Consider the following 25322-nt stretch of genomic DNA (forward strand, 5'->3'; position numbering starts at 1 on the left):
TGTTGCGTCGAAATGCTGCCTGTTTTAAGCCTTCTACTTGTGCGCATACAAAGCACAAAACAGGTAGGAATAAAAACAGTTGAGTGACTAGAGACTGGCACCAGCGTAATTTTTTCTTCACTTATTCTGCTTTCACTCAAGCCCTACCAATATTTCCACACCAAGCATCTCTCCCAAACACAGATACCACTCAGCTTCACAAACCGCACACAAACCACAACATAAGTACGCCTGCAGCCGTGTACAGGTGGCGCTTCCTCGTATACATCCAACCGGTGAAAAACAAGGGAACACTTGGAAAGTGTAGGCTATACCATGGCAGCCCTTTTTGGAAAGCGTTGCCTTCGTCTTCCCGCAAAGACAGATATTATGGGCAGATATTATGGTCAGACATCAATATTTTTACATGAAAAAGAAGAAATCTTAATCAGTAGCATGTTTGTTTGAATGGAATATGCCGCACCCGCGCAGTTACCCGTAACCCAAAATTAATAATGACGTCAACACAACCCTTCGCCGGCCCTCTGCGCATGTTCTGCACGTTTTTTTACCTTATGTGTTGAGATAACTTGTATAATTCAATAAATTCTTCAATTGAGATTCAGCGCTTGTGTGTGGCTCTTCTCTTCGTCCCGTGAGTTCGTGCGCTGGTACTGCCCATAATGTATCCCCAACTAGCCCAACTTTCAATCCTGCTACAGATATTAGCGCTGAAGAAGCGTTATTTTGAGTTGTATCCAATTTTTTTTTTTCGCGGCTGTTGTGTTCATGTGTTTTCTTAACGCTGTTATTACACCGAAGAATTCAAGGGAGAAAATTTGGACAAAATGAAAAATGTTTATTATGCGTAAAAAATCAAGCTTATATGTAAAAAAATATGTGAATGGCGAATGTATCAACAATTTGTATTCTTTTTGGTTCATTCCCTTGTGCCACCAATCCTAGAGTAAGAACCGGTTTGGAATTGCTTCTTAGAGAAGTCCAGGAGATATTTCCACAGCAGGTGGAGCAACTTCGCGGCCTTTGTGCCTTGACAGGCTAAGTATAGGGAAGACACTCGTGCAAGTGCACCAGTTCCTTCATGTAGAAAGTGCACTTTACGTGGTCGTGAAAACGGCCTAATGTCCGAGATTACTTGGAGGTGTATGATTTGTGGCCTACAAAGAGACAACGAAAGAGGAACTCTTTGTCATTACAAGAATTCCGGATAAACAATATAACACAAGGCAGTGTTTAATGTCTTCTTTGTTCAGTAGCGAGGGCAGAAATGTACTCCTGCTCAACGACAAGTGAAGCACGCTACAAATGGTCAAAACTATGCTCAAGCACTGTTTTAGCCTGTAAAGTGTTATCTCTAAAAATTTCTAAAATCAATCAGCCACAAACTATTTTCTACCGCTGTTCCTTTTAATAATATTGTCGTAGTGTGTGTGTTTTGTAAATATGGAGAAAAGTTTATATGTAACCTTTAATATTTGTCAGAGCACGATCAGTGATAAAGCAGCTTTGCAACGAACCCTCGAATGATGTTTACACTGGTTTCACAGGCAATTTAAAAGCAGTAAGTGAATGAATGTTTGAAAGCTGGTAGTTGCCGCACTTCAAGATAATTGTGTTGTATATGTGCGTTATTGCACAAATAAGATTATTCGAAAGTGATACAGAAGCTCTTCCTTTCGACGTTAATTTGAGAGTTGGGCAGTCTATAATAAATACTATAATACCGCGTATATAACCTTATCCTAAAGAAATAAGCAAAGCAGGCATGAGAAAATATTTCAGAACATGAAGATGAAGTTATTATCCATGTTACATGAATTGACTTGAAACAAAGTGATTAATAAACGCATAGAAACCACAACTTTGTTGAAAAAAGTCTGAGAAACCCTAAAGTTTTATTTTACAGTACAATGCCCTTAATTATTTCGAAAAGTTCTATAGGAGGTCGTTAGTATTTCTCAACCTCTATCCAACTAATGAAATGAGAGAGGCAAGTTTTAATAATCAATGCAAATTAAACTGGTCAAACGTGAGCTTCAAATAACTTTTTTTTGCAAAAGGATAAAATATTCACCTGTGATTTGTGTGGCACAGTTCGATAAGTACTTTTTGTCAGCTTCGAAAACTCTATACCCTAATCACGATAGTCCGTGTATGACACTATTTTGCAATGTTATTGTGGCAAGCTTGTTTAAATTTCTTCAATCTCGATGCGAATCGCGACAAATCACTCTCGCCTGTACTTGGTGTGAGCTGAGCCACATACCAATTCTTTTCAAAGGCCGCCTGTTAACAAGATCACACTGATAACAAGGTCATGATAAATAATATGAAAATCTGAAATGTCCAGTGATTGGCTTTATTAGCCGGTCTCTGCCTTTCTCAAAAGCCAATTGTACATAAGGTTATCAAACTCTAAGTAATCAAAATTTTCTTTACTGTCATATTGTGAGGCGCTAACCTGCAACACGTACGAACTACTTTTACTGACGTGTAGCTGGAGCACTTCTTGCCTTTCGTGTACCGCCCCAATGATAGGAATGCCGCCCGCCTATATGTTGGCTTTATGGTTAACGTATCAATATAAAGAGCTAGTTTAAAAATGTGCTTCTTTGAAAATAAAAGCTTTCTTTTTTTGCGAATATAGCCATAACACCACATCTAGCAGCGTTAATGAACAGCGTTAGCAGTGAAAACTAGCAACGTTAATCGGCGTGTTTTGTCACCCACAATACACAGACGCAAAAATTTTCATTTAGGGCATCAAGTTCACATCAGTTATTCACTCATAAGGACACCCCAAGTGATGCTGGTTGTCTCGAGTTGCAAAAAGATATTGAAGCCCGTTTTGCCTCCCTTTAAGCTTTTCCTCCCGAATGTTCAGTTAGGAAGCAGAAATATCAAAATGTGTATGATGATTCGAAACAATTACAAGACTATCCCGTTTTCGAAAGCTAATTTTTGTCTGCGTTTTTTGCGGTCCTTTCGCTTCTTACCAAGCAAAATAACCAAAGCAATGGTAATTGCCTCAATATCACTTGTGAATATTCAATTTAACTTATTTCAGACGAACTGGGTACAAACTGTCTTGCACTTTTTTGTTGCAATTGTTGCAATGCCAGTTGTTAAGTGGTGTATACTTACAGGTTCCCTCCGCAAGCTTCTCAATTAGCTGTTGTGTGCCGAAGGTGTTCCCCAAAATGGCTGCCATAGCTTTTGCGATGTCGCATATTAGTATGCTGAGGAGTTCATTTGGCGTTGTGGTGAGAATTGTCTCAAGCGTACACTGAAAAAGAATGTTGATACATTGCACGCACCGACACCAAAAACTACGGCATCCTTCTACGTTCAATCATTCTGAATAAAAAGAGACTTTTTAATGAGCGCAAAGCAAAGACATGCGTTCTTCAATGAGAACTTCTTATTGGGCAACTTAGTTTTTTTTTACGGGCCATGGCAGCGCCACCGCAAAATGCAGCCAGAACAAAAACGACACTTACACACAACAGCTATGTGCACCAGTAGTCTTTTCTTATTGAAGAATATTTTATAATATGTTTTCTGCGTGATTGACATAGCCAGGAGTCGGGAGTGCTTGAAACGGCATGTCAACTTAAAAAAAAATTGTGCTTATATATGCACTTACAGTTAACACAAATGCACAAACAAACATGAAAGGTGGTGATCATCTTCGCCCCATACACACACAAAAAAAAGAATGCTACGCCACCATTCTGTATTATTTTGCGAAGCATTTGCTATGTGGGGTTTAACGTCTCAAAACCACCATATGATTATGAGAGACGCCGTAGTGGAGGGCTCCGGAAATTTCGACCACCTGGGGTTCTTTAACGTGCGCCTAAATCTGAGCACACGGGCCTACAATATTTACGCCTCCATCGGAAATGCAGCCGCCGCAGCCGGGATTCAATCCCGTGACCTGTGGGTCAGCAGCCGAGTACCTTAGCCACTAGACCACTGCGGCGAGGCTTTGTGAAGCATTTGAAATGTGGGAAGCGCGAACTAAATTAGCAGCCACAATACCAAGCGGGGGGGGGGGGATGTTTCGTTGTTGTTGATCTTCTAGTCGCAAACCAAGCGACCAGTATGTCAATGAAGTGAAATATCCACCCGTTTGCACATCTTCCCTAGACGTATTGTACGACGTGCGATCACCAAATGCTTACGCCACTTTGCCTATTTCATAGCAACAATAAAAAATTTTGATAACAAACACCATTATATTAGTTCACACCTTTCAAAGGTAGAATTATGTGGCACAGTTTCTAATAAAGCACCACTCGTACATGAAATGTTATAAAATTTTTTGTAGGAGTGCACGCGGCCGCGCTTTCATTTCAGTCACAATAGAGCTAACGCAAAACATTGCAAAAACACGTTGTCGGCTTTTATTGCGATAGCAGTTATATGGCCACTCTCGGCTAGATTTTGCCGCTGGCGTCGGCGTCGACGTCATGCACCGTATATTTTACGTACCTATATATATGAAAACGCCACAAAGAAAAAAAAGGCGTTAACCATTGTCCCACCCAAGAGAACAAGCTTCACTGTTCAAACGGCAAGCTATTTATATCTACCGTTTGCCGCTGCTGTGTTTTCGGCATTACCAGAAAGATGGTGCAATGAGCGCACGTCGCTACATCGCGTAGCGGCGCCCCCTTTTATCTCCTACGCGTACTTTGCCCGGCTTAGAGAGAAGAGTGACGCTCCCTCGCGTGCCCTTACCTCGCGGTGGCGAGGAGTGGAGGATCGTACGCTTCGGCTGGCCTTGGGCCTTACGTGGAACGATTCTGTTGTATTTACCGGGCGCACAAAGATCACTGCAATCATAGCAGTTTCCGTTCACAAAAAGCGCGCACTTTTCAGACTCAGCGAAGTAACAAATGACACGCTTATTCGCGTGCATTCGCAACTGTGAGTAAGTTTACTGCGCCAGTTGTGTGTGAGGAACGTGGGGCATGTTTCTATCTGCTTTCTATTCTTCGCGTGACCTTTAAAATTGTTACTATCGCGTTCGTTGCTTCGCTTTTGCGGCAAAGCTGTGACATTTTGAAGCGTCGACCGGAGCAGCAAACAAAAGTCTACACCTGAGCTGTACAAATCAAGCAGCTTAAGGGCCAAAAGAACGTTCAAACTAACTAAAGAGACAAAAAAACTTTGTTGTATTGTCATAACGCGCTATCAGAGTAATTCATCACCCATCTCTTCAATTTGCGCAACTTTTTCGGCATTTTTATTGTGCACGTTCGGCTATTGCCACTAAAAGTGGTGAAGTTTAAAGAGCTAACTACGATCAAAGCTTTATGAAATATGTTGATGCCGACGAAAAGTCTGCTGTTGTAGATTTGTACACCGAGTAAATTGATAATGTTCATCTTTCCAGCCTTTTGGCATCTGAGATAGTTGCGAGCAGCAACAGCACTTTTTCTGTGCCAAAGTCTACCAGGCTTGTGTGTATATACAGATTCATATCTTAACCAGGCAGGTAAAAATTGATCTGGGAGGTTACCCCAAACGAGGGGGAAAATATTTGAAAAGTAACAAATTAAAGTTTAATAATGCTGAATGTTTCTACCATGCTGGCCACGCAATATTTCAAAATATTCGCACATTTGGGTACTTGATATTTGATAAAAATATCCCCAGGAGAGCACCTGTTCCTCTGAGCATAATAAGGTGCCAACCAGACGAAACCTTTAATGATTTATAAAAAATAATACTCGTTGAATGAATGCTCCAATGTACTTACCCCAAGGGCCGAAAGAAGTGACGTTATTATCGATTCCTGTGAAAGAAAGTTTGTTACTGCATAAAAGCAATGGTCGATCTTTTTGGCAAGGAATGCATGCACAAGAAAAACTTCTGTATTTTTAGTTTCTTCTTCTGTATTTCTCACAAGTCAACCTATTTATAAAAGATTATTAGTCACTGTCATCGCTAAGTCTTGACTTTGCACTTAAATCTATCTCTCAAATCCATGCTCATATCTTGTCTCCCTCTACACTCTGAAGAGAATATATTGATCGCAAAAAAATAACGTTTCTTTAGAGATACAGGTTGAATTCTCAATTTTTTATCCTTTATGAATTAAAATAGTTATAAGCAATCTGTTTATTGCCAAGCATTTCTTCACATGAAAAAGGCACTTTCACCATTTTCACCTACCAATCATCCACCCTACGTGCTCTCTTGTTCTTCCTCTTATCTTGACACATATCAACATATGCATGGAAGCTGTGAGCTAAGCTTGTTCGTAGTTTCTTCTGGTACACTACAGCACGAGAGCACGCAACGATCGAAACACAAACGACAATGACAAGCCCTGGGGTCGTCGTCTGTGCTCCGTCTATTGTTTTTTTTTTGCACTGTAGTGCACTAGATTGTATCGAAGGCCCTTTTTACACTATGAACACAATAAATCGCTTATGACATGAATAGCGTAAGACATTTATAACGTATGCCATGAAACCATTTACTTCAATCACGTGTGGCTCATAGCCACATGTCACTGCCCACGGAACACGGGTCTGGCTCAAAGACTATCTCATAGTTTCCATCAACACAGAAACAGCGATATCAAACGTTCAAGATTATCTAATGAAGCTTGCGTTGAACAAAATCAATGGTAAGCTTCGGCAGCATCGTCGAGAACCCAATGTCAGAGAGGCAAAAAAACAGAACATTGCCGCTATAACAAGCATCAAATCAAGGTTCTGCGTCCCAGTCAAGTATTATACCACAGGACATAGCCAGTTATTGTAACTGCCTAAAAGACTCAAGCATAGTCTCATATTGCTGCAAAGTTGACTGTGGTTGCAGAGTCCGGTATCAGTGTTTTTAACATTGTCTATAATATTACATAATAACCTAATGCTGTATTCGGGTGGTCGCTCTGATACTCCGACTCGGAGTACGCCGATGCGCTGCTTCCCCCACTCCGAGCAAGAGTCACCGCTTCCCAACCGAACGCGTACCCGATTTTGGAGTAGCACGCGACCATGGCGCTGCGGCGCGGCCAAAACGGCAACTGCAAACAGCCAGGCCGGCCCAGGTGTCTCAACAAATGGCGGCCTCCGGATCGGACGCGTTAGCTCCCAGCCGAAGTTGCCCGACATCAGCCGAGTGCTTGTTATTCGCTATGATTGAAGGTAAGTTGTAGCATGAGCTCCGAATAGTAATCCCAGCTTTTTTTTTGTCTGATTGGGTAACCGTAGGGCCGGGCTGATCTCAAAAAATGTAAAAGGAAACGCTCTGAATACCGCGTAGCTGAAGCGTCGAAACACTCCCACAACTAACCGCCGGTTAGGCCTCAGCGAACGCCACCGACTGGGCAGGCGAGCGGGGCGAGCCGCGGCGGCCGGGGTGGTCACGTGACCCGATCGCCTCCAGATTTCGGCGGCACTCCAACTTGGGAGCCGGAGCAGTCGGAGGCGCTCGGAGTGGAGTACGACGCTCTGAGACGACCAACCGAACATACGTCTAGCGCTCGATTTCGACCACCCGAACACGGAGTCGCTTTCCGGAGTGCTCTAGAGCGCTCTAAAACGACCACCCGAATACAGCATAAGTCACTCGCCAGTCTTTGATCAACAACTGCTCAAACCGAAGAAATGTGCTCAGTGCCACATTTTATCAGATGTACAACATAGCACCTATCATGCAGTTTATCTCGATAAAACGCGATACCGTGCTCTACCGCTAGTACGAACTGACGTCACGTCGGACCATTGCCCGCCTATCGGCTGTCATTGCAGTTGACGTCCATGGCAAGCCCACAATGAATGCCTCAGCCATTGGAGGGTAAAGGGAGATAGAGCCACCCTTTCCCATTTCAGGCTTTTCGAATTTAAACTTTTTCTCCGAATAGGCACTGCTTGAAATAGTTAAGGCCTAAGGCAAACAGCAACTAGCTTTCCACTCCAACTCCGAAACAAAAAACAAGAGAAATCTTGGCGATGGGCCTTTCCAGATTGATTGATATGTGGGGTTTAACGTCCCAAAACCACCATATGATTATGAGAAACGCCGTAGTGAAGGGCTCCGAAAATTTCGAGCACCTGGGGTTCTTTAACGTACACCCAAATCTGAGCACATGAGCCTACAACAATTCTGCCTCCATCGAAAATGCAGCCGCCACAGCCGGGATTCAATCACGCGACCTTCGGGTGAGCAGCCGAGTACATTAACCACTAGACGACCGCGACGGAGTTGGGCCTTCCCAGAATATATGCTGATAACTACTCAAAACGCACAAAATGGGATCAACTAGCAGCGCATATTTCAGAGCAATAAATATGGGATACATAATACTACTTTCCTGCTTATTCACATGATGTCTACTCCGAGAATGAGTGGAATCTGCCTGCGTTTTGTCTTAAAATAACACCGGAAACATTTCGTCAGAAAATCCTGGGATGTGTCTTTATAAAGTAATTTGACTGTTAGGTCATATTTTGTCACAAGTACCAATTCATACGTAAGCACGACATGTAACCATTATTAATAATTGAAGTGGACTTGAAAACAGCGCAAAAAAATATATGGCTCTTTGCTTAAGCATAAGTGAAATAAGCGCTCTGAAGTTCATCCTGCCTCTGTCATGTACAAGCGTCGCGGGAAGTAGAGTGCAATGATAGTTTTATGATCACTATTTATCCTATAGCAAACGTGGTACACTGAATGAGAAGATACATACGTCGACGGTCTGCCCGTTTTCACAGAGTTTCAACGTGTGGTCCATGCACTGTAACAAATATGGCGCCAGCACATATGAATATATCACTATCATGGAAATACCTGTCTGTGTGGCATAAACGCTAGATATAGTTTTGTTTGCATTTTGTAACTGATAACTTGGTTTTAATCACGGTAACGCAAATTACCTTAAATATTTTAGGATGCTACGCATATAATGTTCTCTCTTCATACTTTTTTGTTCATTTTGTTTTGGTGAAATATTTCATGCCGCAATTATTTCGCGAAGTGGCATTCATGCCATCTGTTTTGACAAAACGTTCCACTACATCTCAAAGGCCAGTGCTAAAATACTAGCGAGTATGAAAAATACACCATAAAAACCAGCAACAGTACAGATAACTTCGACATTGTTCTCCAGTGCTCCTAAGTTAGTAACACATTTTTTTTATAATAAACTACCCAACTTGCCTGAAAGCCATTCTCAATACTCACGTTCTTAACAACAAACAATTATGCAGCCCTTTGAGAATTCTTCATAAATGTCTAGTGCGCGAAAATTACCAAGACACGAGGTATCACAGTAATTCAAGATCTCCATATTTACACAAACACCCATTATTAATGAAGCTACGAGTACTGAAAAAGCACCTTCCTCCTCCACTCCGTCTTTCACCCACAACTGCCCTCAACTCTTCCTTCGAGCGCTAGGGGCAAAGCTCCTCCTTCACGACGCCTGCGTCATGCTGTGGCGTGGGACCGCATACGCGTAAATCCCGCAGCCGACCCTATACCGGTAGTCCGTGCTGCGCTTTCCACAGCCAATCAGATCAGCTGGAAACGATGACGTCAGTGGGGCAGAGCGTGTCGCTTAGTGTATGGGCGGTTGAAAACACGTTTGGCCGAGTCGCGGCGATCTGCAGCGATCTAGAGGAATTCGCAGCTTTAAAGCGTTGTAATAAATTACAGAGTTTACGCAGAGAGCTCTAATTGGTCTCTAAATTACCCTTAGGACTTGGTCTAGCAGCCTAATGTGTTTGAAAAAAATCGTCAAATCCGTTTCAGGGTTCCTTTAAAGAAATGTACCTTGTGAGCACTGGTATGCCCCGGATATCGGTGTGAATACTTAATATGTATCTGTAAAACATTGAAAATTTTATGATGTCATGCGAAAACGGTATGCCATCAATTTGTGTAGTTTTGAAGTTTGACTGTATTCTGAACTTCCATCAAATTTGAAAACACCTGAAATACAATGATGGCCGCAATAAGACATGAATCCTTTAACTTTATTACTTTCCATCTACTGTTGCTACTATCGAAGCTTTGAATTCATATCTTATATACGTACCTTTCCTAGGCTGCTGGGAAAACCAATTTTTATTGGATTACGACAGGTGTTATCTTCAATAACCGTGTCAGTTGACAACGTAGGCATCATCTCCATCATGGTAGCCACTGAAATTGAGTAGAGGGATGAACAAAGTTTCATCTTGACAAATGATAAATAGGTTGCAAATGAAGAACCTTCACACGTTTGCAGCGACAAATGTTTTTGGGTAGCAGAATGATTAGAATCCTTTCGTACACCAATCAATATTACTTGGCCGGTTGAACTGGCTACAAAAGTGTTACCTGTCGCATGCCTAGTTGTTTAAATGTTGAGAGCAAATGATATCATGATGCTATATTAGCATATGTACAGTGTGCTCACCTGCTATGGTCTCAGTAGAGACTCGCAGTATTACGAATAATAAATAAATAAATAAATAAATATTTTTTCTTGCTGCAATTGAGGCAGAAGGCACGGAGTGGTTGTATTGTTGTGTGCATTGTGCATGGGGTTGTGGCCATATGTATTCATTAGGCATGCGTGTTACTGGACACGCTTGCGTACAGGAGTGTTCGAGGTCATGCTTCTCACAAAGCACCGCTCCGTGTCTGCTCGTGCGAGAAGAATATCAGCACCTACGCGCGTTTCATTATTTTTTTAATGTTGCGTTAAATTATCACCTAAACCGTATACCAGAAATGTAGCAAGATATCTGGGCATAGCACAACATTCCACGGCAGATTTTGCGAGATTGGGCGAAATAGTTTTAAAGAAACTAAAAAGAAATGCATCAAGGATCTACAGCGCGCAGTAACTATGAAACAGAACATATAGAGTAATCAAACAAATAAGGGACGTGAATGGGGAATTGTGCGCATTCGTATACACGTATGAAGAACACGAATTTGGTCCGAGCTTGCCTTACGGCGATCATGAGACTCGAACAGCGTGGAGCGTGCAATAGGAGCACCGATAAAAACGGCTACGAGAACGTGCATGGCATCACTAATGCATGGTCGGCATATGAAAAGGTTTTGAAAAGAATACCACGGGCAAACGTGTCAGCACCACACAGTAACTATTTTAAGAGTTCAGTGATGTCAGCGGGATTGTCTAGATATTTCAGCAGTTCGGCGCTGCCAGCGTGACTGTCACGCTTTCTTTTTGCCGACCAAACATCGCATCAACCACAGGGGCGTTTGTGGCTGTCTTTTTTTAGAAACGTTTCATTCTATATTCTACTAGCTGCACTGGCATTAGTGTAAATTTTGAAGAAAAAAAAGGCGCTAATTTCAGTCTGCCGATTATAGTGACAAAGCTAAGCTGCTTGTTAGGAATGGGAAGTGGACAAAAACATAGTAGAAAAAGACAGATGAAGGATACAGAGCAATCGCCTCACACCAGTGTAAAATAGAAGAGAAGAGATAGGAAAGATGTGGGGTGATTGAAGGAGTTCGAGGACGGGGCGCCGATTGGCGTGGGCTACACAGCTCCAGGCGACCGCGGACGGCAGGCAGATCGACGAGGCCTACGCTGGTTTCGGCGATCACAGACGACACAACCGTTCAGCATGGAATCGAACAAGCGAGACGCAATGGCATTTCCTCGTTCGAAGGCTATAAGGACACCTACGCGTAGCTATTCTGTGGTGCATCTTGCTTCTCTTGAAATATCACGGAAAAACGAATGCACAGCTTATTGTTACTTGCTGCGCCACTAGGAAAATTCTTGTCAAGTAATGAGTCAGTAGAAAGAATGTCTTTACAAGCAAGTATTTTGTAAGATTTCTCTCTTCAAACGTCACCAGACGTGCTTGCTTCATGGCTGCGAGGGATGCATCATGAGCGAGGTGAAACTGATTGTAAGACGTCGCCGCTACGAGACGATAAATTATCCCACTTGCTAGCGCTGCGGCGTCTGTAGCGCTCGTCGGGAACAGCAAGCGTTGTGGGCTGACCCAATCTGTGCCGTGGGCGTCTCTTATTCAACCTGATTGGCACATGAACTCTGGTTTAGAAATTTGTCGATTCAAAGACGGCCTGAGTTGAACTCGGGATTGTCATAGCGCTGGTGTGACTCTCAAGCGTTTCATTCGGGCGATGGTAAGGTATCTTAGGCGTATATGTTCAGTATTTGCTACATATTTACAACATGTAAGTCGTGTAGCGTTTAGGTGCTATGACAAGTGCTACGCCATTGGTTTAGTGGAGATGATGATGATGATGGTGGTGATGATGATGATGAGGATGATAATACAACATTTTTTGAGAGTATCTGTGGAACACACTCACGCTATGGTTGGCCAAGCCCGAGACACTTCCAATTCTTCGGCTAGTAGCATCCTCTAGCACTACAGCACAAACATCTTTGTGGCAATGCATGCTTGTGCAAACTTGCACTGCTTGTGCAAGGCGAGAGCCATCAGAGAAACTTGAAATCACCTAGCTTCTTTTTTCTTTTAGGTGGTTCGTAAAGTCAGTCTGGTTGGACTGCTTCAGCATTAAGAAAGAGTCACTTTGGAATCGAGTTTGATGGCACTAATTAGGTAGGGTTTAATTAACAGTATAGTGAACAGTTATGCCTGAAAAGGCACGCTTTAATGAGCACCTCAACTATAACGTCGAATTTAGTTTGTTTTGCGTCAATGACTTGCCTTTAAGGCATAATATTTTTGCGAGTATGTTTGTTAAACGTGCGCCGTTATGCCGGTGTTGTGTATGAAGGGAAGGAGCGTCTTGTAGAGTGTGTTGTTCTGTATCCAGTGGTTGTAACCGGCTGTGTCGCTGTAGCGAAGGCTGGCTTGAACGAGTTGATGGGAGCAGTCTAGCTGCAACCCTTCGCATCTCCATATGAGGTGGTATACATCTGCTTGCATTGATGGAGTGGGACAATACGCACACGTATCAGCAACTCGTAAATGTGTCCAGTTCCAGGATAATATAACGGCCGGCCGGCATAAGGGCCAACCTTGCCCGAAGCCTCCTAAGCACAACTTCCTGCGCCCTAGTAAGGTGAGAGGGGAGAGAGCAGACACACGATGGAATGTGAGCACGTGTATCCTGCCGGATAACATTTTTACGGGTATGGTTAAGGGGCTGAGGTGGAAGGGGAATGGCTGGAAGGTCTATATGGCGGCCAGTGCGCCTGCTGGTCAGCAGCAATGTTGTGTGGGTTCGCAGAATGGCCTTGAATCCACTGTACTTTTCCGCAAGTGGCTGTATTATGGTTCATTTTATGAATCGCCTCGCAGATCTCTATCACTTTGTGTACTTTCTTGAGCTCATTAATGGCTCCTAAGGAATCAGTGTATACGTCAATCTGCTTGATTGCAGGCAGCTTAGAGGTGGCATCCTGGATTGCGTCATGTATGGCTTGAAGTTTCATCACAAAAGGAGTGGCTTCCGTAGATAGATAACACTGGTGCCCACTGACAAAATTATGCGTACTACTCAGGGATTATATTCTTCTGCCGTCTTGTAGGATAGCAGCATCTGTATATAGTTTGTAGGTATTAGCGCTTGGGGCCTTGATGATAGAACGTTCGTCAATTGTAGATGATGTATCGGAGTGCCGTAACTTTGTTGTCTTATTAAATGAGATGGCGGTGAATTCCCAGGGAGGCAAGTATCAATTAGGATTATCTCATGAACATAATGCTAATTGAGGCAGTCCTATTATGCATGATCTTAGCGAAGAATGTCCTGCTATACTCAATTTCAGTGAGCCCGCTCTTAATTAACATCGTGTTAAGCAGAACAGTCTTCATTACTACGGCCTGTCTATGCGTGTTTATGCGCCTTCGCCTGACATGGCTTCGTTGTAATTATCTTCTTATTATGTCATCTACTAGTTTGGTCTTAACACATCTTGTCATAATTGTCTTGGTTATTGTACATCCTGTCTTAAATGCCTCAGTATATAGTCCAGCCAATTAGCTTATCAGCCGGACGCAGTTGGTCAGGAAGCTGGGACACAATGAAAACAATAACAGGGAGCTAGCAGATGGTAATAAAGACGACGGAGGGGACGAGCTGGCCGAGAAACGCTCCATATCGTAAAGAACATCCATGATGATTGTACACATGGTTTCGCGATGCACCCGATATGTTCTGATTGATATGTGGGGTTTAACGTCCCAAAACCACCATATGATTAGGAGAGAAGCCGTAGTGGAGGGCTCCGGAGATTTCGACCACCTGGGGTTCTTTAACGTGCACCCATATCTGAGCACACGGGCTTACATTTCCGCCTCCATGGGAAACGCAGCCGCTGTAGCCGGGTTTCTATCCATCGACCTGCGGAGACCGATATGTACTAAAGGACTTGGCCAGTACAGATCTCGAATGTCGTGGTGTGAATATTTAAAGGATACTTATGCATGCATTGGAGTCATAAAACAATAATTTGAACAGTCAGTATCTCTGAAAAACATTCTTGGTAATTGTTTCTGGCACAATTCTTGCATGGGTGAATTTCTGCACTCAGTTTACAAGTATACCCACGCAAGATACTTGGCGTCAAATATGCCTCTCGCGTTTTCCGATCATTCGTTCTTGAGCTGTGTGGCACAATCATCTGTTTAAGCCAATCGCTTGAGCTGGTGCCCTAGCCGAGCCTTGATAGTGCATCCGAGTCTTGGGAACGTGTCTTTTTATCAATGACAAGTGTATATTTATGAGCAATCATTTTCTGCTAGCTTTGTGTTGCAAAAAAAAAGTGGCTGGCGTTGTTTCCTTTCGTAGCACTTGCGCACGGCCCTATTGCGCAAGACTGTTTTCCAAGTAAGTTTATCGCATTCCATTGCCTTCCACGGTTTGGAACGTAAAACAGGATGGTGCTATTCTTACCGGGTGGTAGAGTTTTCTTCAAAAGAGCAACGAGGACATCTTGCACAGTCTTCAAGGCACTCATTGGAGTTAGGTTCTTGAATACACCAATCACGGTGCACTGAAATTTAATAAGTTGTAAATTATTCTACATCATCTTTCTCATGAGCGACCCTATCACGACGAAGTGCTTGCTTGTTTTTTTTTCTTTTTTTTTCATTGGTGACAAGTTATTTCTGCAAACATCGCGATATAGTTCAATGGTTGCTAAGGTAAGGTAAAGTCACGTATCCTGACTGTGGCTAATAGTTATCGCAAAAAGCCTCAGAAGGGAGCCACAAATAGTTTCTAAATTTTAATAACTATACAGTTCGCTGGTAATTTGTATGGTCTGTTTGAACGCTGGTAAAACATTTTTTAAAGCACACAGAGCACATTCTGTAGTTTGTCGACTAGCCTGTTTTCGTGTCTATGCTCCTTCTACGCGATGCCTCGAATAGTCCCACACCAAAAAGTGCAAAATTACTGGATACGTAAACACATACATTGCGAGGTGAGTAGGCATTTTCCTTCGTGCTTTTGCGAGTATCCTCAGCACTAGTGACCAGATACAACACATTCTTTGTCGAGTTACGCATCACAAACAGGCAAGACTAACAAGCAGTCCAAGCGGTTATATTAGGTATGTATTCTCGTTGATTTTCATCATATCAAGTAGTTGAAAATATCACGGCAGTACTTACTTATTCTAAATATTAAACTAAATGACAGAAGAGATACATGACCGGCTCCATGTTTTTGCTTTTGCGTTGTTACAATGATTACTGAGAAATTTAGCACGTGGCATAAAAACCACTTAGTACGTAGTCAAAGTCAAAGTCAACTTACGTTCACTAGTAGTAACACACCGTCTATCATCGTCTGCAAAAAAAAAACGATGAGAGAGTTGGAACGGTGACTGCTTACAAAGTATTCGTGCTTCAATATATGCAAAGCAGGAAAGTTTATCCTCTGCGACACTCGTCATTCAACAAAGAAGAGGTGGTGGCGGAGTTCCTACTTCAGACACATACGTTTCATTGTCCGGTAATGACGAACCACTGCAAACCGGAACTTCATTCGCCCCCCCCCCTCCCATGAAAGGAAGAAGGGTATCTTTCTGATCATAGAATAAAGTTTGCCAATCATCATCATTAAGCACTGATCAGTAGCATTCATTGAAGGGCCAGTCAACAGACTCGGAAACACGCACTAAAAGCTCGCGCATTTTGCCTGCGTGTGACCCACCTCTTTCTACGCGCAGTGATGTCAACTGGGCGATCGGTGACCTGACGCAGCACGCAGCTCTTCGATTAGTCTAAACCAGGTCTGAACAAAGAGTAATGAAGTCTACGTTGCCGGTCGCCGAGTTGACGTCACTGTGCGTCGAAGGAGGTTTGTCAGGCCAATGCCTCCTAAAAAAAATTTGCCCCGTATCTGCATGTTACACTGCAAATGTCGTCGAGAAACTATTGTTTTGCGTCTGGAGAAAATGAACAAAACGTTTATTAGATGTTCTGCGCGAGAAAATTGGTGACTGGTGAGGCGCTGCGTTAGAGTTTCTTGAGCGTGCAGTGGAGGTGAATGAGCGCATCAAGCCACGTCACACGTGAGACATGAACGCTATCTGGCAGTTGTCTTGGAAAACTGGGCGCGCGCCATGCACGCCTGTCTCTGAGGTGATAAGGTGTAGAACTTAAAGTGATGGGTAGGTGCCACCACCGTGATTGATTGATTTGTGGGGTTTAACTTTCCAACTTTTAACTGCTACGTGAGCCGCGAACGTGCTGCCCTACCCTCTGAATTTACCCTCCCCCTGCGGTACGAAGGCGAACGCCTCTGGTGGCCTCCCCCTGCGAACACAGCAATGCTCTGCCGGTCAACGTTTCTAGAACTAGGTAAGTTGCGAAACTCTTCGCGTAAGACGACCCGTCACACGGGGCCGGGACAGCATCCGGTTTAGTGGCGCTGGCGGCGCAACAAGCTTCCGCTAGCCGACGAAAACGCGTAGTCGTCGTGGCAATACGCCGTGGCGGCCGTTGTGAAAAAGTTTTGCCAAAAGTATATTATCGGGATTTGTTGTTGTGCTGCTGCAGAAACTTAATACTGCGTAATATTTAGCGGTGTAAGGCAAACACAGTATGATTATGGCTTTCTGAACTGCCCCCGATAAACGATGCTTGATACATATAGCATAACATACCAGTCTGTCCGTTGGTTGATAGTTGGTGTACGTTTGCAATTGAATTTTATGTGCGAAAAACCTAATCCCAGTGTCTTGTATCTTTTATTGGGACCGGTTTTCACGCTTTAAAGTAAATTACAACTATGTGGAGCAATTCCGTGGCTTTTGTCTGGTTGTGTAGTCATGCAGCTTTTTTTTTCATGTCTGTCACATTTTTTAGTCACGCCGCCAAGAAGCTGCTCATGCGGCCCTTTTCTTGTGCATGTCTTTCCTCTGCTCTTTCTTCAGTTTCTCAAGTGAAACCTATTAACGCCACTGAAGCCAAACCTTGGAGCAGGGACCGCACTCTGAGGTATCGGTGAGCACTTCGTAGTCATTACTCACGAAGCTGCCTGCCGACGCATTGGGATAAGCACACTTTCAGCTTTTCTATGCTCTCCCAAAGTTCGGCCAATTAAGTGATGGTATCTGCATTGCCGGGTGACTTGGCTAAGCCATGGTGACGGCTCCTAATAGTGACTGTCATGTCTTCTGCGACGACTACGCATTTCTCCACAAACAGCGCTATTTTTCTTCTTTCAGCACTAGAAAAACCACAATACGTCCTGTCTCACCATTCCAAACAATTTTCCATTAGCATGCAGCAGGCAAACAAACGTTTTCTATGTCTTGAATCGGAATGAAGCCACTCTTTCGTGGCATGTCGGGAGTTATTTCACTGTCTTCAAGCTTAGCTCTCGGAGATCGTCTATTCTTTTTCGCCGATGATATTCTGGAAAGTATTGTATTCCTATCAGGTAGCTTTTGCTTCTATGTCACGGGTTTTGAAAGTAAGCGGGCTGATTCGGGAACATCCGTGGAACATCCTTCGACATCCTTCGAACATCCTTCGACAGGGTCCCACATTTCTCTAGCGATTTTTACCTGCTTACTATTGATGACGTAAGTGAAAGTCTTCAGGATGTCTTCTTCATGAAAAATGGGGCACAAAAGAAATGTCGTGGTGTCTCTCATTTCTTGCAGCCACTTGTACTGCCGAGAACGCAATATGAGGGCATGATGAAAACAGGCAACACATACAAAGGAGAACAGGGCACGCTGAAGCCCAAAGCTGTTCAGGCAGCAAGAAGCTTCACGTATTGCGACCCACTGCAACATGTACAGCCGACGGAGGTTACGGGAGTGACACTAGCAAGCATGCAGTGAGTGAATCCAGATGCTAAAGCAGCGCCACATTTGTCGCTGGGAGCGGCGGCGCTACGCAACATCGCTAAGTTTTGCAACTTACCCAGTTTTAGGAACGTTGCTCTCAGTCACCTCTGAGCAGACTTGATATCGCGTGAATGGGAGGTACGGTAATGACACGTGACTGAGTGGTGTAGAGGTGAGCGGTCTCAAGCGGCGGCTGGTGGCAACACAAGGCTAAAGGCATGGCCTCCGAGATTGCGTGCTGGCAGAAAGCTCGAAATTTAAAAAAGAGTGACGTTACAGATATACGTTTTCTTGCAGGCATTAGTTAGGCGTATGAATGAGTTGCGAGCTTGTTTGGGGGGCGTAAAAAAAAGTCGGAGCCTGTTGACTGGCCCTTTAAATTTTGAGAAATAACTGTAACACTTGTACGTGCTTGGTGCGATTTCTGAAAAACTAAATGGGTGACAATGCACATTATTGCGTAAGGTGTTCTACGCTAACGTTAATGCATTAGGAGACGCCAGTATAAAATGCAAGCTGCTACGGAGATGCTGTGTCGTTGACTACGGTATGTTATAACACAACGAGGGTTTATGTAGCACTTCGTTCAGAAACGTTGCGGGAGGTAGATGAAGCTTTCTTGGTCAGAGCTGGTCACCATTGGAAGTTTTCCTTATTTCTTCACCAAACCTTCACCACTCTTATTTAGTAATATGCGTTAATATATCATCCCGGGCCTTATGTGTGTGTGTTTTTTAGCCAACTTGGGTGACACTTCGCCCACCGACTGAGGACTTCTCATGGCTTTCAGCCTACTACGTCTCGCATATGTATCACTTCAGAATTTTTTTTCACCTGAAAGTCTCCACAGCGAAAAATAAATGGTTCTAACAATACTGAAACGACGTTAATGAATACCTAAATCACTAACTACGAATGAAGTCTGAGTTATTACAAACCTAAATGAAAAATTCGCTTCCATATGCAACTTAGGCTCACAAATTACTTTCACTTAAATGTTTTCGGCATATTCAATATGATTAATTTTAACCACCTTAGTTTGAAAGACATATAAACTTGACAATTATTTTTGAGATCAGACCAATGTTTGCTTTGCATCCCCAAAGTGTGCGGCCAAACGTATGAACTCTCAAGCTACTCCTTGATTCAATGGCCAAAAGGGTGCTTTAGTATGAAAGTGACTCAAAAAGCTGGGTAATTTTGGGCAAAGTGTACACATCACATGTCGATACAGGTGCCTCACTATAGAGGTTCTAAGTGAATTGGCTCTTCAGTACCACCGGTTATCATTCACCAATCGTAAAGAGTGCCATGAAAAGAGTATTTGAAGTTTTGTAGAAAACCTCGGAAATCTTTGTATATTTTGTGTATTCTAGCTCCAGCGAACCTCCACTCATCCTGACAGTTTTCCTTTGAAAAAAATCTCTGTCTCTATAGGAGACCAACGCATTGATATTTTTAGAGGTGTTTTCGGTGGAACACTGTGTGTTTGATCCCACTATAGTTTTCATTGTTGCACCCGAACTGCGCGGTAATAAAAAATAAACAATACAAGCTCAGCTGTGATGCAGGATTAGGCTTTATTTGCTGATGCACGTAAATATAGGCTGCATAAATTCAGGCAAATGAATGCAACAAAGAAATAGTGCAAACAGCCTGCTTTCTGTCGCACTGGCCACCACAGTATGAACACAGTATGGCAAAGAAAGCACGTTAAGAAATTTTAACGGAACAGCGTTCAAGAGCTCACTTCGTAGGAATTCCGGGGTCGGCTTCGGCGTCGTTGGCTGTGAGCCAACAATTAAGCGTGACCACAAAATTGAGAATGATGCATATAGAATTACGTTAAAAAAATCCTGGGTCAGATTGGGGACCTAACCAGGGTGGTTTGGGTCAGACTGTGCATCGAACCCGGGTCGTTTGCGCGGCAAGTGGATGATCTACCATAGGCCCACGTGTCTCCTTATGAATAAAGAAAAAATAACTTGCCTTGCTTGTAAATTCAGCGCAACTAACGGATGCTTTACAAACAGACACGTTCTGTGTACATGCTTCACAATACAACATTAAATATTACAGTAATAATGCTTGGTACAAGCACCCATTGCCAACGGGCCTCAGAATACGTGTTTATCAAGATGACTTCATGGTATAAATCTTGTAACTCACTACAAAAAGCACGCACGCTACGGCACCTACGCATTAGAGGACACGAAGAGGGTGCATGAAAAGCTGGAAAAAATATTCATGTGTAAAAAGTACGCACTAGAAACAAGACATCCCTATGGCGCTCAACTCTTACAGGCGGAGTGTTGGGGCCCCTTAATTTCTTTCTAGCTGATTAATTGAAGTGGAATCGTCACAATACAACATTAGAAAGTACTACTGTGATCGTGAAAACGATGCATGGAAGGCTTATGTTGTTTTTCAAGCTGTTTTGTCAACGTATGCTGTCACTACGCTTACATTGTGTTTGCACAAAAAGCAATGCGCTTTGTCGTTGGAAGAATACAGTTGTAAACCTGTTTTTGTTTATCTGGTCAGTTTTGCCAACATAATCTGTAGAGTTTGACTTTATAAGCAGACGCATAAATTAGGAGTTTTTGTCCCAAAATGAGTAGTACTCACATTTTCTCCTGTGCATAAATTCATTCTATCCTTAAGGCACTGTAAGGGAATAAGAAAATGACACCATAGTCTTAGACCACTTTGAATTGTTTTGAATACCGGGTGAAAAAAAACAAAAAAAGACACAGCAACACGGAACCACCTTGTCTTTAATAACGTTGAAAAATAAAAATGCACATGACTATGTTTTTTTATAAGGTGTGGTGCTGATAAGGGCATCATAATATGCACGAGTACACCAAAATAAACCGATACAAGTCACACAAAATACTACTAGAACTTTTTCAGTTTTTGAACAGGTCGAGAATATGAAATCGATGACAAAATAAACTGGTTGCGGGTACCTTAAACTAACATAACTGTAAAAAAGTGGTGCTCAATACACGTTACAGATATTTATTATTCACGAATGGTTTGATTCGGTGAAATATAGCTGCTTCTTTCAGGTGAGCTTAACATGCACCAAATTATGACAGTTTTCGCAAATGTAAACTTTGTTTACATTTAATGTTCTGTATATGTTCCGAAACACTTTATTTCTCAAATTAACGCGATTGCTTTCCCGATATCAAGCCTGCCCAAGGCAAGTTTGCGAACAAGTCTCAAGCACCGGCGTAGCTCAGTGGTAGAAAAGAGGACTGGCACGCAGCAGACCCATGTTCAAGCTCCACTGTTTCCTTGGTACTGAATTTTTGTCCAATTTCTGCGATAGCGGTTACGGGCGCGGGCTGCGGCAGCGGCGCAAAACTACGGCGCCGCGCGTGACCCTAGCTTTGATCTTGTAATAGCTTTCGCTGTAAAATGAGCTATTGCTAGGCTATAATGTCACAACTATCTGGATTTTATAGGATCATCTGGGTCATTTGGGAAAGTAATTGAAACGACATTTCTCTAACTATTTTCTTCAGTCGCGTTTGCTATAGTGAGCTTTAGGTTCTAAGAAAAATACTTGGGAGCACATTTGATGCAGATTGTTTATTCTTACCGCTTCAATGCCCAAAATGTTTGGTATTGTGACTTCTATGCAGTCCTGGTTCAAATAATTGTCCGCCGTCTCTGAGCCAATGTTCTCGCTGTTAGAAGCTTCTTCCGGAGTTGACCCTGAAGTTTCGCTAATGGGCGTGTCACTCACAGTCGCGGCATTACCTGTAAAATGTGTTCACACCGTATTTCATCGCTACGAAATGACAGCATCTGCAAAATAAATGGCATCCAAAAACACCTCTCCAGTATTCTGCAGGCTACTTGTATTAAGCCCTCTGCACTATCAGATAAAGCTACAAAACAATAAATACACATTCTGCAAGGACAGTATTTGATATGTAAATAGCTTTGTCTGCTATATTTCATGAACCCTAATGTAAACAACAAGTGGGCTCTGTTAGGTTTGCCTTTGTGCCCGCCATTGCGGTGCGTAGGATTTCGACTCATAGATACATGTAATGGAAGTTTCAATGGGCAATAATTTTTAATGTACCTACAATGCTGAACTAAAGACGCCTGAGTTCCGCAACCCAACAAAGCTACAACGTTCATAACGATTTTTAAACTGGCCCAATGCACTGCCTACAAACCACTTTTTAAACTTTGAGGCAATTTTAGCGCAATGGGTTATCAAGAAGTCAGTTTATGATTAACCTTGCTTCGTTGCATGCCTTATTGCCTTCACATATTAACTAAAGTGTGCAAGCTTATTCACCTACAAGGTATTCTACAAACTTGCAGATTAACCTAGGATGTGTCCTATAAACGATCAATTATCATTTTGTCGTCGTGAAAGCTCTAAACGTCAACTCTTATTTTCTTGGCTAGTTGCTTCCCTTGCAGCTGCTTTACTTTCGTAGCGTCCGCAGCATCAAGAGTCGAATCGCCAGATGAGGTTTCAGGCTCAGACGAAGTGGCATCGTCAGTACATAGCTGCCGCATCAGTTGCCGGATCTGTAGGAACTGTGTTCGTGGTTGCTAAGTCAATTGTTACAACAAAGCTATTTGAGTATAACAATACAACTATTTTCATCTTCACCATCTAGTTTGTGCGCTTTTTTTAGAAAATTTGGTAATTGCACAATTCAAACTGTACTGAATCTCATTTTGCGTGCATTTAAAAGACGCTTTGGTACAAGTAAATTGCCTCCCATATATTTTACAAAAATATGCCATTTTTCTTTAAAAATGCGCATATGAAAGTCGACATAGGCAGGGCACTAATCTTTAATCTCTAACATTTACCGGTTATTCCATTTCCAAAAGCGGGCCTGCGCAACCTGCACTGCGTATGTCCCACGTTACGTTCGATTCGTATTGGGCCCACATAAATGCGTTAAGGAAGAAGGTCGTCGGTGCATGTGAAAAGTGCGTCGTTTTTATGAAAAACGTATGCGAGTAGGTTTTTGGCTACTACACCATGTTTAGTTTAGACGTATCCATTCGTGTACGCTATGAGAGCACGAATATATACAGTGGTGGAAGCTTACTGGCTGTTCTTACTTATTTATTAGCCAATCGCAGCACTCCATCCAACAAAGGTTCGCTTCTGCTTCACGTTACGTCCGTCACCACGAGTTGTACTTTGACACTAGTTCTATTCTAACATTCTGAAAAAAAAAATCCTGATTCATCATGTTTTTTTTTGGGGGGGGGTAGGTATCACGTTCATGCTCAGCTGACACAGTCAAAAGGCACTACAGATCTTCCAAATTTGTGTTAACGGATTGCAGGCCGGTTTTCCTAGTTTTCTCTTCAAGTCCGAAAGACCACCAAGTCTTTCGTCAAAAAAATTGGAATGGGTACTGAGAATGATCAATGATGAATTGTGGTTATGACTATTTTCTTTTTCTGAAACCTAGGGGGGGGGGGCTGCTCAAAAGGTACAGAGCACGACGTGGAATACCACCGTCTTATGAACACGGAACACCTAAGATCGTATTAGGATGTTAGACAGGTATAGCTCTTTTTATTGCATTAGATACATATTACAAAAGTTTTTTGTTATTCAAATGTCCACCTTCTGTACTATGATATTTCATCAGTAATGAAATAAAACGTATTTGCTCACATGAAAGCCAGCATGTAAAATTTCTGTGTGGCTCTGTAGGCACTGGTATCACGAAATTTTTCTCTGAGGTTGCACACATAATTGAGGAATTTGGGTACTTAATGCAGAAATAGCATCAAAACCATGTATGCGCTGTCCATGCGCAATGAAGTCATCGTAACACGTTTATCAGAAAAAATTGCGGAAAAGCAACACAAGTAGTATGTAAACCAAAACACATTATTATTCACAGATATTCAAATGCACATTTTAAAGTTGCTGCATTTCATCTTATTGCTACCCTCAGAAATTGCCAAGAGCAGTAACTATTAGCAATAGAACATGCGCTTAGCGATTAGTCTGTGTCTACAACGTTGCAGAACTTACAGAAAACAAGAACACTGGTGACATTACACTTCTTCAAAGATATATACTATTTCGCACCATGATTTCCGGCGTTAGGAGGAGATAAATGTTTGTAAGTTACTCGATAGCCTCGGGTATGGTAACAGAAAGTCATGGAGTGGTGAATATATATTGTTTGTTTTCTCCCTTCAGTATACTCTCAAAATTCAACATGGTGTTGAACCACGTCATGCTTTTTTCAGGGCGGTAAATCTTTTCGATTTTTTTATATAGGTCACTAACGGCGTGACATGCGTAGGTTGCTTGTAATAGACCTGCAACGTACGCGGCAAAAAACCAACGGTGTACGGGTGAATGAAACTTACTCAAAGCGAATGGAGTCTACGTGAAGTCTTAAATCCCAATAACTTTTTTTTCAACCCGATTGAAAACATCAGCGTTAGATACATTTGTAATGAAATAGAGGAAAGTCTCCCAAAATAAAAGAAAAATGCATACCAACGCCAGCCCTCACACAACACGAGGCAGTCAGGAGGCACATTACGAGGAAGGATCGACTAAAGCTCATGATTATATCGACTTATGCTCTGAGACACACACAAATGTTCTATTGAAACGGCTAAAGCATCTGAATGCCCCGTATTACTGGCGATTATTTATATAGTACTTCGGAAGCGAATGATAAGCCAGAACTCGCACATGCTCAGAAAATCGTAAGGCCACGTGTGCTTGCGCAGACGCGCTTCAGACTACCTGCTGGTTATAAGGTCCTACGTCATCAAGGGTTTTTTAGACTTTTTTGTAAATGCGCAAGCACGTGTCATACTTGTGGAGGTTTAGGACATGGACTAAAAAATAAAACAGCGCAAGTTTCTATTTTATTATACTTTTTATAGATGTGAGCGCTCCTGCTGATGTGACGTACATCAGAAATAGTGCTCGCGTCGTGAGCACACCACCTGTCACATGATTGTCTGTGCTATG

General features: G+C 42.7%; 1 protein-coding gene across 1 annotated transcript; it reads right to left on the reverse strand.

Annotated features, from left to right (window-relative positions):
• Nucleotides 1–817: 817 nt before the first annotated feature.
• Nucleotides 818–24988, reverse strand: LOC119180040 (uncharacterized). The gene is made up of 10 exons (XM_037431172.2): nucleotides 24837–24988; nucleotides 21924–22084; nucleotides 20939–20977; nucleotides 15763–15795; nucleotides 14896–14995; nucleotides 10067–10173; nucleotides 8717–8764; nucleotides 5771–5806; nucleotides 3145–3286; nucleotides 818–1157 (listed from the first exon to the last, which is right to left on the reverse strand). The coding sequence occupies exons 1-10, from the start codon at nucleotides 24904–24906 to the stop codon at nucleotides 1132–1134; spliced, it is 762 nt and encodes a 253-aa protein (XP_037287069.1). The 5' UTR covers nucleotides 24907–24988; the 3' UTR covers nucleotides 818–1131.
• Nucleotides 24989–25322: the final 334 nt, after the last annotated feature.

This window comes from Rhipicephalus microplus, chromosome 7 (genome assembly GCF_043290135.1).
Source record: "Rhipicephalus microplus isolate Deutch F79 chromosome 7, USDA_Rmic, whole genome shotgun sequence".
Classification (NCBI taxonomy): domain Eukaryota; kingdom Metazoa; phylum Arthropoda; class Arachnida; order Ixodida; family Ixodidae; genus Rhipicephalus; species Rhipicephalus microplus.